The sequence below is a fragment of the Botrytis deweyae genome (assembly GCF_014898535.1).
Source record: "Botrytis deweyae strain B1 chromosome Unknown BDEW_033, whole genome shotgun sequence".
NCBI lineage: Eukaryota > Fungi > Ascomycota > Leotiomycetes > Helotiales > Sclerotiniaceae > Botrytis > Botrytis deweyae.
In genome coordinates, this window is record NW_024066240.1 from 40,636 (window position 1) to 55,548 (window position 14,913).

Consider the following 14,913-nt stretch of genomic DNA (forward strand, 5'->3'; position numbering starts at 1 on the left):
CAAATGTGCCATTAAGACTTAGAAGGTCAACGATTCAACATTGTTAAGAGCATTGGGCTTTACTGAAAGAGTGGTGTTGCTCACCCATTTCGCGAATACAGTTTCCTCATCTTTCACGTAAGACTGAGTCGAAAAGTGTGCTCACGTCAGCAATAATAGGGATTAGTTCAGCTACTTCTGATCAATCCAGAAACTAAGATACGTACACAAACTTTTTGGGTGCTGAGCGGTAAAATGGAAACGAAGACAAGTAATGGACGAAAAAACCCTGTGTGCGCACTGACGATTTCAAAATTGGATACAATACAAAACCTTCGAATCTCAAATACAGAAACCAATACTTCAAACCGCATTAACAATAGCCGGGAACAACTCATTCAGATCTCTCTTCGGCTCAAATGGTTTACCACCTAAGCTTCCCCCTATATTACCTGCCTTAACTGAGGAAAGTTTGTGCCACTCCCAATCTCTCGCATTCATATCATTTTCAGAGTTCTGTCCTCCTTCGACTGGTGGTATGAGGGAAGAAGGATACTCGGGAGGTGCTAGTCGTTTCATGAGGGAATTACCAGCAGGGCGGGCAAAATAACCAACTACATAGCGGGTCATAGAAGACTGATCGCCGGGGGGAGAGGTTACACGATGCATAGCTGAGCGAAGGATCCCACCAGTCCATTCAACCATTGCGTCGCCAAGGTTGACTATACATGTGGATGGCCGAGGTTTAATATAAGTCCAAGAAGACTCGAGATGAGGATCTGAATGATGAAATTTAATTATGGCGAAACTTTGAAATTTTGAATTGGAGTTACGTACCCGCGTCATCTTTGAGAATTTGGAGACCTCCAGTTGCACTAAAAAGAAGGGTTAGTGCAGTGATATCGGTATGCCCCATCATGGCAGTACGGCGATCATCGGCTGGCTATCAATAATTAGCATAGTTTCGAGATGCGATTCCACGATGACACGCTTGGAATGATGGGAGATGCAGGAGATTTCGAGCTCACCTGAGGCTCATACTTCAGCATTCGCAAAACACTGCCGCTTGGCTCCGTCATCGGTTGCAACTGTGCGAAAGTACCCAGTGGAAGCTTCAGATGCTTTTCCAAATGCCCGAGAATGATATTTACAATTTCGTTGGCCTGTTCAATATATGTCTTCAATTGCGGTCGACAACGCTCGATACAGGCCGGGTTAGCAAGGGGTTCGGAAGCCCCAGTTATGTCATCGCGACTGATTCCGTAGAGCTCGACTCGATCTCCGACTTTGCCAATCTTGTGATAGCCTAAGGGCTTGTAGCTAAACATGATAAGAGACCAAATTAGTCGAGACTTCTGTAGTCCTGAAAGACCGTGTAAATTTGGAATAAGAAATGATGAATTATGAAGGCAGAGGTACCGGAAGAGAGAAATTGGGGGATTGTAGGAGTATTCATTAAGCTCCAGTTTAGGGAGTGCATATAATTCTGCATTCAAGTCGAACATTTTTTGGGTATTCTTGAGAAATTGATCACCAAACAAACACCCAGTAAAATCAAGCTGGAAGCTACGGTATTGATAATTAGCAATTTGCCGCGAATAACTCTTTTTAGAAAAAGCACAAATGTTGTCGGAGAAGAGTCAATGAAAGATAAATAAATAGACAACATCATCAATGCGTGCAATGAACTTGAGTGAAATCAAACAATGTAATTTGCATTTCTTATTAAATAATATAGTGCATTCAATTGCAAAGATTTTGCGTGGGGACAGATCGAAAGATATTCAAAGGATTGGAGAGAATGATTTGCCGTTACTCACAAACCTATATGACGACAGGCTTCGAAAAGAGCGCAGGACTCGTGTCCGTCGTTGACTGCAAGTTTAGCGAAGGAGAAAATGGGCATATCTGCCACTGGGATATTGGAGGGAAAAGGGGGGTATTTGGCAAAGTAGGTAGGAGTAGGCATTTCGAAGCAACTAACATGAGATGATGTGAATTCAAGCAGCGAAGCGAGGAGTAGGGGTTTAAATATTAGATATATATACCAATAGCATCCTTTCAATATTCTTTTCCTTGGCAAGCTCTTTAAGAACGGGAAGTTATATTTGCGAGATATATAACTCAGTTCCTATAGCCTCGAATTTTTTTGTGCTTTTCCTCAAGTAATAAAGAAAATATTCTTCCCTTTCATCTATGCTTCAAGGAAGGAAATAAAAAACTCTTATATTGAATCCCAATGAAATAGTGATTACACAGGTGTATCGCTGTTGCAACAAGCTTACAATCAGTTTTTGGCGAAGTTAACCATTGGTGGCTGTCATGCTTGAGTCACAGCTTCTGATCAAAATGTTACTTTATGAGGAGTTCCTTTGACAGAGATATCATTCCCACCATGAACCTGCCAAGTCTATTTCGCGTGGAAGCGTTTTTCTCTGGGATAGATCTTTCTCGAGTCTCTTTCATGATCAGGGGTGTTCGATAGCTTCTTGGTAATCCAACAATGAAAGAGTCTGGAATATTCATTCTCTTTTCAGGTAAAAAAAAGACAAGGCTGCTGGATTAATTTGAACTGAAAATTTGAAGCCGATAGTACCGTTGTCAGAATCTTGGACAAGAAATCTTACATCAGACTGTAATCCATGACTTGGAAAACATTGCTAACGGTAAATGTTGGGCATAACAAAGCTAGACACATTGTTCAAAAATATGGCTGAACTCGACAATACGATGAAATTTCAGGTACGATCGTTCCTAAGTTCTAAGTTTATTCTACTGCTGGGTTGAATTTGATCGATCATCATTCTTCTGTAATTCGCTAATCTCTTTGATGGCCACGCGCCTTCACTTAATCTTACTGGCTAGCTTTTGCCGTTCCCTATCGGGATTGTCAAAGACGAAATTGGTACAACGCTTGCTTTTTCAATCTACACGAACGAGCATGAAATGACGTTTAGTCAGTCGCACCAAACCCAAGATGGCTGTCCGCCGTGAAAGCAGCAAGAACAAAGCTACAAATCCATCCAAGTCGCAGAATGTACGCACTTGTGCAAATGTTCTTCCATATCTATTAACATCATTGCATAACTAATGTAAAAAATCGTAGATATAGATGTAAGAAATTAATCAAAGAATCTTCATGGGTTTGTTGTTGTCAAAAGAAAACAAAGTCATTTCTGGGAAACTCACATGCCAAGGTGCAGTAGAATTGTGATGGCTGCCGTGGCTTGGAAGTTCTGCATCCTTGGGGGACTTGCCGCTCTGATCACTGCTAGCAAATGACGGCAAGTGTTAGAAAATATCATTGCCCGACCCGAGACAAATCCCGAGAGAATATTGAATATGGTCAGAAGACGGTGATAAATTTCCTTGCGCTCCTGACGTTTCTTACTGTTGAACCAATCATGCAGATCTGGCGGTTTAACAATGATTGCTAGGTTCCAATGGAATGCATCTTGAATAGTGCACCTATTGAGTGGTATAGATAAAAGTTCGAGATACTTGGATATGTGTGGGACAGACGGGACAAACCTTCAGTCGAATGAAAGCATGAGGAAGCCAGAACAGTAGAATTTTGATCGATGTGGTCTAGTTAACAGTTTTTCTCCATCAAATCAAAAGTAATACGACAAAATGTTACTTTCAAAATTTAACAATCATGAGGAACTCCAAAAAGAGATACGGAATTGCCTTTGAAAAGATACGGTGCAGTTTCGCAGGTGGCACTTGCCTCTGAGCTACATGGAAACCCTTTGCCTTTGGAGAAGTGTTCATCTTATTTTTGGGCAGGACTGAGAATATAAGGAAAGGAGCTGTACTCTTCTTATCATGAAGCTACGTATTCAATATTGTTATACAAGCCCAGGGTATCTTAATGACTCCTAACAACTCCCAATGCGACTACCGCCAATCGTAATATAGTATTAACCAAGTGATCACAGTATAATCAACGTAGTTCTGGCTCGGACATGAACCCAGGCTCACTCAAACCACTCAGGTCCGGCATCTTGTGTCCACCCATTTTTGCCTGCGTAAAATCCTTCCAGAATTGATCATCATTACCTACATCTCCGCGCTTCAAATCATCATCAGGCCCTCCAAATTCTTTCGGATCGATCGAAGAACACGTATCATCCTCCTCATCATCGAGATATGATGGCGGAGGAGATTCATGACGTTCGTCGTGAGAATATATCTTCAGTCCACGAACATGTGTATCCTTGCCATTCTGGTGATTCTCCAACACCTTGACTTGTATAATAAATGCGCGTAGTGTTTTTCCATCTGAGCCTCCTCCTACGTGATCAAGGTTGACATCAATCCAACCTTTCGGTTGAACAAACGATAGTTCAGAAAACGGAATTAGATCGTGGTAGCCTGTGCCTCCAAGCAACTGGATACGTGTTGGAGTATAAGATTCATCGGCTTCGAAATCAAGGAATATTCGAATGGCTCGAATCTTTGCAAATTTGGCAAAATGAATGTTAAGGTAATGAGGCTGGGGTCCATCGGATCTGCAGGTGAGATATGTCAGTGAATGTGCAAGTCTATTACCGAGTAGAGATGAGAATGAGGGACGAGAAGTAGAGACGAGAAAGTATATAATTCCTTACTGCCAGAACAAATTTGTGTCATCGTCCCGGAGTGCAAGAACTCCACAACCAGGTTTACTACTAGAAACAGTCCAGCTAGCCAAGTTTCCGATTTCTTTCAGCCCGAGAGCGGCAGGGTCGAATAATGGTGTATTATCCATGGTAGCTAGATGAGATGAAAAGTTAGATCGATTATACATAATGGGTGGTGAGGTTGTGCATTGATATTGGGAACGGGAATCAGAATACAATCGAAGTGCTATGCTGTAAGATGTACTGATGCAGGTTGACCGGTTGGAGAGTGCGGAGTGAGAGTAGACATCTTCAAGTGCAAGGGGTTCTGGTTTCGATTGCGTTTACTCTTTCCTCTCATTGTGTTGGTGATGTGTGCGGAAGGAAGGGGGAAGCGGGAAAAATAAAATTATCAAAACGAACCTTCAACTGCAACATCGTCCAAACCTATATCCTCGTCCAGGTTTTCTAAATCTTCAATGACAGGATCACCTTCGGATTCGTCTTCTCCTTCTTCTTCTCCTTCTCCTTCACTTAAATCTTCTGTGCCTGTGGTTGAATCGAAATCATCCTGTGTATCTCCAGCTAATGATAACATACTCTGAATGGGGGTAACATTATTTTGATCAAACGGATTGGTTGTACGTCTTCTCCTAGTATTGTTATCAATTCCAAAGTGCTCTTGATAATTGACAGTAGGGGTATGTGATGGAGGCATTATTAACAAATTGGCAAGGTTGTCATCGATGTTGAATTACGAAGACATTGATTCAAAGCGAGGCTCTCTCGAGGCTCTCAAGCTAGCAAACAAGGGGACAATTGCACACATATTTTGCATGATTTATCTCTACACCGCTTACTACTTATGGACACCGCCCTCGTTCCTGTCAAGCCACACGAATGTTTATCACCTAGGAGGCGGGGTCCACTAGTAGTTTGAATGTATCACGTGTCGTTTTCCATTTTCTCCTCCATGGATCCTTCTGATCATCTCGCATTGCCACAAATCTCTATTCATCCCAAGAATTGTTAGCTTGTCCACTGCTCCCCAACCGAACCGAACCGACGATTCCGACATAAGGTTAACCGAGTTCAGGAACGCATGTTGAATGGGTTTCACGGTTTAGTTTGTGCGTTGGGATTAGGTTCGGAATGTTGAATACTAGCATAAAACGTCTAGTCAATCCTCATGCATCTGAAATATGTGATGACTTTTCAATGGACACCTCTTCCGTTACTTCAGATGTCAAATACCCATATCTACCGATAGTCCTCTCGTCCCATCTCATACCAAAAATAACGTCTTACTCCAGAGAACACGAACTAGTGTTACAACAGAGCCACTTATAGTATGCTATTATACCTCCCAAGCTTATTGCACGGCTTGAGAATCATAATAACCTGTGTGCACCCGGAGATACATAATCTCCATTCAAGTGCCGGAGCCAAAAGTTTAGTCCAGATTGTTTGTTGCCTCCGTCCACCGGGTTCCAGATTGCAACACTCAAACGATCCTTCACTGCCTCGACGTTACTCATATCGATCTAGCCAAGTTTGATAGATCAAAGAGGCAGTGATCATAGTATCCGAACAAACCCCGACAATTTATTCATTTTGTCAAATGGTCATTGGATGGAGAAGTGGAAATATGGCAAGTAAAGTTTCGACTGCCGCGAAATCGGGGACCTGGAATCTTTTCAAAATGACGTTGACTTGTATTGAAAGATGCGGTACTCGAGTAAATATTTATACCCAGGTAAAGTACTCGTTCGTGTGGTTCACAAAAATCAGATGGCAATTTTCTCCTCTTCACGTTAATAACTTCCCCTCATTTCCATATCCACAAAACCCCACACCATTGTGAGGACTTCCCAACCTTAACATACGAAGAGCTATTCTTTCCAATCTCGGAATATTGAACTGTTAATCAATTGGTAATGCCTACTATTTTACCTGGCCTCAAAAAGTAAGTACATGAATGTTCTTTTATCGTAGCCCATCTAGAAGAGTTTTTTTTTCATTCAGTCAATGATTCCACGTATGGGAATAGCATACTAATCTAACTCTCAGACTCAAAGAACGTCGAGCTCACGCCAAAGAGCTTCGAGGTCAATCGAATGAGTTGCACAGATGCTATCAAGATATGAAAGCCGTGGACGATCGATATAACAAACCCCAGACGTATCATGTGGACCAATTTACACATACGAATGGAGATGCAGATAAATTGCAAGACCTGCGTGCTACGATACCACGGGAAATAGAAATAAGGCCTTCAAGCGACTCATCGGCACGCCCATGAAGAAAACGGAATCGCAATATAGTCGTGATGGTCTCGTGTGCTTCAAATAAGACTCATTTCTCATAGAATCACCGAATCAATTTCAAGAGAAAGGAATATCTCTGGACTGGGGGCCACGGATCGTTAGACGAAGTAGGAGAATCCCAGTTCCCTCGTTTGTGAAGTGGTCGAGTCGAATTTGAAATATTTATGGTTTCGTCAAGGTGATACGATGGGCATTTATACAGCATTGTCACTCCCTTGGTGTTGGATTTGGAGTTTACGGTTATCCTTGCAGCAATTGGTGGCCGGAGCAGGAGGAATTTTGACAAAGTGCAGTTCATAACTTTCTCTGTGTGTAGGACAACTTGTATATTATATCGTTATCGAAAAATCATCTTTCAAACCCAAGTAAGCTGCCAGCAGCCTATGTTTATGCCTCTTCTCCTTTCCTCTCCCAATGCTATCCGACGAGTACTCGAGATTTCCTCAAGCCATTGGTATCATACAAAGCCTCCAATCCGAAATAAAACGCCATATAATGCATTTCGATCGTCAAATGTAAAACAGACCCTTTTATCTGTGTAATATATGTCGATAACAATCCAGCCGATTTTCTCCCAGAAGAATTCTAGCACTTCAAACTGCACACATCCAGAGGTGGTTGTCGCCCATTAATCCCTTCATCTTGGCGGTTGTGTCCGCCATCCCCAACGCCACGTCGTCTTGTGCTTGCTGTTGTCTTGTCTTTTCCATGTCTTTATTCTTAATCTCGATCAACAACTCGCTCTGATATTGCCATCTAAGAACGTTCCATTGGGCTGGTACATTCTTGGGTATCTTGTTCTCTTTCAAAATCGCAGGTTTACTGTAAAATTTGCCTGGTCAGTTTAACTATTTCTTTAACATTCACAGTCTTCTCTTGCTCGCTACTCTCTCCATCTCTAGCTCAATTCATATTCGAGTATAAGGAACCAGAGGGACATTGGGGAGTATGATACTCACTTCAATTCTTCCTCATTAGCCCAGCGATTTGTGAACCTCCCAAGAGAGAACCTGGCAAACTTCGCGATATGCGGAGTGAAAGCATGTACAACCATGGCTTCATCTGTTTCTTGACGTCTTAATGGATATGGTTGGTTGCGAGAGGGGTTTGGTTGATTTGTCGATGACGAGATGGACAGAGTAGACCAAGAAAAGCAAGACAGCGCAGCGCGCTCCGGATGAGTAAGTTACTCTGCCAACGATTAAGTATGCAGACAAAACTATGGAATTGAAAGATACAAAGGAAAGAAACGAAAGGAATGGAAGTGTAGGGACAAAGGATGCATAAATACTACCTCCACAGGTCACTACCGGCCATCTACTCCACAGAAGCTATCTGCCCTACCGAGATTCATCTTAAACCGCTCAATTTCACCAACGAAGCAGTTATGCAGTTATGCAGGGGAGAAAGGAGGACGATTCACAATTTCAACCACGCTCCAACAAGCCTAAAACAAAGTGGAGAAAAAGGGCTGACACTAGTCGCATCACATTCGGTAGGTCCAACCTAGAATACCAACAATTGTTCTTTGGCTCCACTCTACCTCTGGGCGGTATTTTTGGGGCGGTTCTCAACGGGATTGGACCCGAAAAGATGTGATCCATAATTCGACCGAAGCCGCAACTCGCTCCACGCTGATAGTCAAACACGACAAAGTCATGCTTTTTCAACCATCCTGTTCTTTTCTGATTCGTGGCAGAGGTCTGGACCACCGTGATCTTCAATTCGTAAATTCGCTTCTTGTCGGCTTAGAACAATTTAGGTCACCGACCAACGAGCAAGATAACAGTGCAAGGTGGCTAAGTAATACTGTGAAGATTGCCGTGCTCATATATGCATGCAAAACCCCTCTTGATAGATAAGTGATTTACCACATGCTTTTACATACTAAGGTATGTTGTCTCCAGCAAGACGTTTTCTTACCACATCGAGAAAATCTGAGTGATGTCGAAAAGTTGTGCTGGCGTTTCAAATCCTTACCAAGAAACATTCCTACTGGTTTGCATGCAGAAACGTGGCTGGCTAGGTTCGTGATGTACAGAGTACTGAGTATGTGACTTGATCAAATGGAAGGAGGCCGCCAACATTGACATATTTGAGCATTGGAATCTTGATTCGACATTGACATGCTCAATTCTGTCAACCAAAAACTTTTCTGATTGGAGGATTGATGATACCGTGATGAAGGACGTGTTATCGTTGGCATAGGACGCTATTTTCTCTCGATTCTTCAATCTCCGTTGAAGTTATCTTTCAGGGACAACATGTCCAGAAATCTTCAATCAAAAAAAGAAAAGCAAAATGCTTTTATCTTTTGCCCTGGGTATGGGCCCTACGGTAAAAGTGTGTATATTGAAATTGTTGCTCTGTCCCAGTAACATAGGTAGCTTGATAGTGAAAACTGTCCCGTTTGAAGTGTTCGGTGGTGGGATCGAAGATGGCACTGTTGACTATGAGGTAGTATATGGGAACATTGATTGACCTACGATAGTCTGCAAAAGTCCCGAAATCTGGTAGGCCTACCATATTTGCCAGACTGATCTTACCGGAGCAAACAGGTGGAATTTGGTTATGAACCTACGATACCGCTTCATCAATATTTGACACTTCGCTGGCTTTCCGAAGACTGCTGCCATGGAGGCAGAATAATTGTGAAAGAAACATATCTTCAGTCAATATTTTGAGCGATTCGCAGCCAATACGAAGGAGTGTATTAATTAGTTCTATCTGATCTCAAAGTGACCATAGACTTTGAAGGTCGAGACGGTGGAGAGGGGTATCAGGTGAGTGAAATGAAGCATGAATATAATCAAAATTACAGAAATCAATGAACACGAGTTGAGTTGAAAGCGACCTCGAAACCAAATCTTGCCGCAAACATCATGTGATTTGTTTGAGAAAACAAGAGCTTAGGTAATCACCGTCATCTTCTCAGTTTCCGGCGTGTCTGGATAATTACTCTGTGCAATAATTGCATCACAGAATTCGCAAGCAAAGCCATCTCACAACGAATCCCTACTGTCTTACTTATTGGCATCTCGCCTCCGATACATCTCAATATAAAGAATCAGTATCTTTCCATCGGACATATATCTCAGGCGTGTTTGTTAAAAGAAAATACTTGAGACCATTGTCCGTCTATCTGTGTATTCCACGGCATTCTGACAAACCACCATGCGTCTTCACAACCTCCCAACGGAAACCGCATTTCTATCAACCCTCCTCTTTCCACTCCTTTCTTCCGCGCTTGGAAATTTAGATTGTACGAACATAGTTGTCGACAAAAAGGCGTTCAATTTGGAAGCATTAGGTGGACCACGGTCGGCATTACACAGTGTTGAAGATTATGTTGGAGAAGCAGCAAAAGGATGGACAAATACAACATACACAATCGACCTTTGCAATCCTATAGTCAAGAAGGGTTTCTATGAGTGTCCAGGTGGGACAAGAGGTAATGTCTCTCCTTATTCTAGGTCTTGTTAAACTTTAGCCACGAGCCAATTCATCGTGTGTTACTCAGAGGGTCTTGGTTCACTAACATCCTTGATGGAACAGTTTGTGGCATAACACATGTTATCAATGAAGAGGAAGGATCAGACGCAACACAACAAATTGTTCCATTTGCAGGCGAATTACAAAATTACGGCGGAGGTCCTCTCGACGCTAAAGTGGAACGACTTAGCAACTCTAAATCTCATTCAGACGCCGACAAAGAAGGATTGCGTGTAGAGCTAAACGGTGGCTTTATCGGACGAGGGAAGAATAAGAGACCACAAAAAGCCATCGTGGAGTTTATTTGCGATGCGAACAGAACTGGGCTGGAAAATTTGTGGGTACCACCAGAGCCGAAAAACAAGCAGAAGGATGAGGAGAAGCACAATAAGAGGGAGGAAGAAGGGAATGATGATGAAGTGATTGGAGCGCCAGGCAACGATTCGAGTCTTCAATTTGTTAGGTTAGACAAAGATAAAGACGATGCAGATATCCTAAGGTTGACTTGGCGCACAAAGTATGCTTGTGAGGATGGACCAAAGGACGATGGTGATGACAGCAAAAGTTCACATTGGGGGTTCTTTACTTGGTTCATTATTGTGTATGTTTTTCCGTCCATAGTCGCTTTGTTTTACATCTCAGGCATAAAAGTAGTGAATGTAGCTAACAACTTTTTGACAGTGCATTCCTTTCAACGGCCGCATACTTGATTTTTGGATCTTGGCTCAACTACAATAGATATGGCGCTCGTGGATGGGACCTTCTCCCCCACGGAGATACGATCCGTGACGTTCCATATTTATTGAAGGACTGGTCCAGAAGAGTTTTGAGTACCGTACAAGGTGGTGGAAGTAGAGGAGGTTATGCGGCAGTATGACCAAGAGCCTTGGTCATCATCTGAGGGGCTGTGAAGGAGCGAATTTTCATATTTATAGGCATTGCAATACTGATAATTATTGGCGGACCACAATCGAGAGAGCGACAGGAGTTAGACATTTCTAGTGGAGGGCATCAATTTTGTATATCAATCATCATCTTGCTTTCCTGTTCGGTGTCAATTCTAGTTCTTCGCCCTTCTTACAAGCTTTCTTCTCTTACCGCAGTTGTACTATATATGTACAAATATCTCCAGATGCTGGCATGCTAGCCACAGCTGACCGCCAACGCATTTTGAGTAAGATTGAACAATATCAGCACTCGCCCTGCAAAAAGCTTTCTGCTGTCCCATGCCATTCAATTGTTCGAAGCAATTTGTGTATTGAAGGCATGCCTTTCGCAGGCGTAGTTATTCGAGAAGTCTCGCAATCATCTAATGAGATCAGTGTATCCATCATGGCACACTATATAAGCATGGGGGCCATTTAAAAGTCTAGGCATTTTTCATGAGGCTCAAACTTCGGGGCGTTGCGGCTATGTCGCTTTCAGATACCAATTTCTGGCGTTGACAACACTGGTTTAAACAGATTGATCGCCCGCGCCAGGTAGTTTCCTCTGTATCTGCATTGCGGCTCTGCCTTTCAACATCTTCACGAGCCATTATTATAACATCGAGTGATAGGCCTTGTGGCTTGAACGATTCAGGAAATTTGTAAAAAAATGGTGTGCTTACACTTCAGGGGCGGTAGAGATCTTGCCTTTGCGACCACCTTGAATGTCAAATTTCCTATTCATTTGAACCTCTGGGCCCTCAGCACGTGCTCAGAGTTGTTATGATGCTAGGTTTCATCCATTCTCTCAATGCTATGGCTTTATTTACCTATTTATTTATTTCTCGGTTCTCCTGTAGAATTTCCCTTTGAAGTTCGATTTCGTGGTTCCTATCATCCTTCCTAGCAAACTACCATTTCTTCATCGAGACTTGCAAACACCTCGAGATTACTTACTGATGATGGTATTTGATGAGTTTAATGCGAGGAATTTCGGAATCTTGGAGAGGAAGAAACCTGGTTTGGTTGTAATTGCATTGATATTTCTTTTTTCGTGGTAGACTTGGGTCAAGAGTCGGCTGCTGTGACAAAGATCAATGACCTTCAAGAGGAATCTCAGCCCATATGTTGACCTAGTTGACAACATTTTTACCTAAACATGAATTATCAAGTTTTGTGACAGATCATCGTGTTATCCTACAATTGAAGCCACTTTGGCAGAATAAAGAGGTACGGAAGCTGAGTGTATCTAGAGCAATGTCTTTTCTGTCGTTTCCACCAGCTCGTTGAGATCATGTCTTCTAGTCGGTCAGTCAGCTTCCAATATAAGTCGCAGATAAATTTTAATTTCTCTTCTTGGCCTTTTCCCGTCTGCAGTGCCCTTGTCTGCCGCCATATTTGTTCACAATTGACTTGGTCACAGCCCTAGATCCCGCAAAAGGACAATTACACATATATGAGCAACGAATGTATGCATGTAGCTTTTGATTGTTTCCTAATCATCGAGGCGTCATCCTTACATAATTGTACCCTGGGAAGTGCGGTTATTCTCTTGCTTGACCCCTTGGGAAAGAATGCCCTGAATCAAAAGGTGCAACGTTTACTATCCAGTAGATCAAACAAACGGGGCAACTTTGTAGTCAGCAGATCTGCAGTCACTTTTTCCCATTTTCGTCACAAAAACGCAGTCATCGGTCGAAGTGGGCGAGTTCAACCAATTTCGAAATGCTTGCCTACAGCCTTGTCAGTCTGACATGCGTCACTTGAAAAATAAAGCCTCAAGCATTTCGAAAACATTCATTGGTCGCCGAGTACAAATGCCCCAAATGCCCTGTTCCACTTTTTTACTATCACGATATCGTTTCGACATTTTCCCTTTTCAAGTCAAATAAGTATAAGAAGTTATCAAAGAACATTGTGAAAACCCATCCAACTCATTCATTCTTGCATACCAATATAAAAGGTCCATATACATCAAACATTCTACACACTTCACAATGCCAAATTCAAACCAATCATCGCCACCCCCACCTGCCTACACTAATCATGGTGATGTATCTGTAGCAAGTAATGAGACACTGCCAAGGGCGCCGGTAAATCAGCCAACTACCTCGATTTCTCATGAAATAGTAGATTCAGCTGCGACGATTCAGCAAATCGATGCACCAAGTTTCACGATAACAGCACCTGAGAATTCAGTATTTATGGCAGGCTTTAATACAGCAGAAAGTGACAAAAATTACCCCGATGGATTGCTTTCGAAACTTGAGAATGTTGTTCAGCAGCTGGAGTCATCCCAGGAAGAACGACTTATTACACGGCTTGAAAATGTTCTATCACGCCAGGCAGAGGCAAATTCCAGTTTGTTAAGTGAGAAGACAGACACCAGAAAACCAATCAAGCTTAAAGATGCAGTCGGGAGACGCTTCAGCTTCCCTTATCACCGATGTGAGACCTGGGCAGTAAGTTGAATCAAGCTCCTTCAGTTTTTTTTTTGTCAAATTAATTAACACTCTCAGGGAATCTCAGAACTCATTAAAGCAGCATTTCTTCATGTCGAAATCATCGGCCCACATGTTAACGAAGGACATTACGATATTATGAATCCGGCTGGGGAAGTCATCCTCCCTCAACTCTGGCAAGATCATGTCCAGCCTGGATGGGAGATCTCCATGTCAATGTGGCCAATTCCCGGCCCTCCCAAGCCAAGATTCCCAACACTAACACCGAATGCGCCGGTACATGTTATCGTGGATAGAGTGCTTGGGCCCGCTCCAAATTGCTTTCGGTCGCATCAACCAACCAGTTATTCTAGTGATTTGAGTGCCCAGGGCAAAGGAACTCGGGGATTGTGGCAAAAAATGAAAGGTGTATTTACAAGGAAAAAGTAAGTTGGAGGAGAATTACCTTGACTGAAGATGTAAACTAACTTTGCTTAAGGCTGACTTATGACTCGGACAGCAGCGAATCTAGTTGCTGTAATTGATTCCCAGTTCATCGTTTTCCGTCAGCCCAAGATCAGGGGGTTTGCTCTTGACACGAATGAGTTTATTTCATTTTACAGAAGTCAAGTAACTGTTGGACCGTGGAAATTACCAATTATTCCATAATTAGTCATCATTAAGAGATGTTCAAGATAAAGTTATGTCATCGACAGTCGTGCTTGTAAGCGTTTCAAAATTGATGGATTTTAATGGAATGGAATGACAGGCTAGGTGGGAATCGGCAATGTTTCTGGACGTTTCACAATTCTAGATTATCACAAACCAAAATTTTATAAGTTTTTACCTCATACCTAGTCAGAACATTCCTTCACAATTTTATAATCACTCCAATTGAGCTGAAAGCTCCCTCTGGGGCTCTTCACAACATAGCATGAGAACATTCAAGAACACCACTCCTTGTAGGACAAGTACATGCAAGGATTCTAAATAGATACTGCGGTTTCACTATTTCTCCTCTGGTATGAGTTACAAAATGACTGGGCTAAGGTGCAAATCTCGTGTTTGCGAGCCATTATGTTCCGCGATATCCATACGTTGACCGGTATTTCTACCACCACCACTACCTCACCTTCCTAGATTA

General features: G+C 42.5%; 6 protein-coding genes across 6 annotated transcripts; 3 read left to right on the top strand and 3 right to left on the bottom strand.

Moving 5' to 3' along the window:
* Positions 1–150: 150 nt before the first annotated feature.
* On the bottom strand, positions 151–1,948 carry EAE98_010045 (uncharacterized protein; the record flags this gene model as incomplete). Its single annotated transcript, XM_038957666.1, has 5 exons — positions 151–758; positions 817–922; positions 1,008–1,299; positions 1,399–1,545; positions 1,800–1,948. 5 exons carry the CDS (start codon positions 1,946–1,948, stop codon positions 343–345), a joined length of 1,110 nt encoding a protein of 369 aa, XP_038805892.1. The 3' UTR covers positions 151–342.
* Positions 1,949–3,682: 1,734 nt separating this feature from the next.
* EAE98_010046 (uncharacterized protein) lies at positions 3,683–5,405 on the bottom strand. Its single transcript, XM_038957667.1, has 3 exons — positions 5,007–5,405; positions 4,593–4,737; positions 3,683–4,493 (listed from the first exon to the last, which is right to left on the bottom strand). The coding sequence occupies exons 1-3, from the start codon at positions 5,299–5,301 to the stop codon at positions 3,926–3,928; spliced, it is 1,008 nt and encodes a 335-aa protein (XP_038805893.1). The 5' UTR covers positions 5,302–5,405; the 3' UTR covers positions 3,683–3,925.
* Positions 5,406–6,329: 924 nt separating this feature from the next.
* Positions 6,330–7,272, top strand: EAE98_010047 (uncharacterized protein). The gene is made up of 2 exons (XM_038957668.1): positions 6,330–6,549; positions 6,654–7,272. The coding sequence occupies exons 1-2, from the start codon at positions 6,521–6,523 to the stop codon at positions 6,883–6,885; spliced, it is 261 nt and encodes an 86-aa protein (XP_038805894.1). The 5' UTR covers positions 6,330–6,520; the 3' UTR covers positions 6,886–7,272.
* A 231-nt stretch (positions 7,273–7,503) lies between these two features.
* On the bottom strand, positions 7,504–7,964 carry EAE98_010048 (uncharacterized protein; the record flags this gene model as incomplete). The annotated part of the gene is made up of 2 exons (XM_038957669.1): positions 7,504–7,732; positions 7,870–7,964. The coding sequence occupies 2 exons, from the start codon at positions 7,962–7,964 to the stop codon at positions 7,504–7,506; spliced, it is 324 nt and encodes a 107-aa protein (XP_038805895.1).
* Positions 7,965–10,084: 2,120 nt separating this feature from the next.
* EAE98_010049 (uncharacterized protein) lies at positions 10,085–11,279 on the top strand (the record flags this gene model as incomplete). The annotated part of the gene is made up of 3 exons (XM_038957670.1): positions 10,085–10,361; positions 10,466–11,003; positions 11,084–11,279. The coding sequence occupies 3 exons, from the start codon at positions 10,085–10,087 to the stop codon at positions 11,277–11,279; spliced, it is 1,011 nt and encodes a 336-aa protein (XP_038805896.1).
* Positions 11,280–13,325: 2,046 nt separating this feature from the next.
* EAE98_010050 (uncharacterized protein) lies at positions 13,326–14,314 on the top strand (the record flags this gene model as incomplete). Its single annotated transcript, XM_038957671.1, has 3 exons — positions 13,326–13,790; positions 13,848–14,215; positions 14,269–14,314. The coding sequence occupies 3 exons, from the start codon at positions 13,326–13,328 to the stop codon at positions 14,312–14,314; spliced, it is 879 nt and encodes a 292-aa protein (XP_038805897.1).
* Between the last annotated feature and the right edge of the window lie 599 nt (positions 14,315–14,913).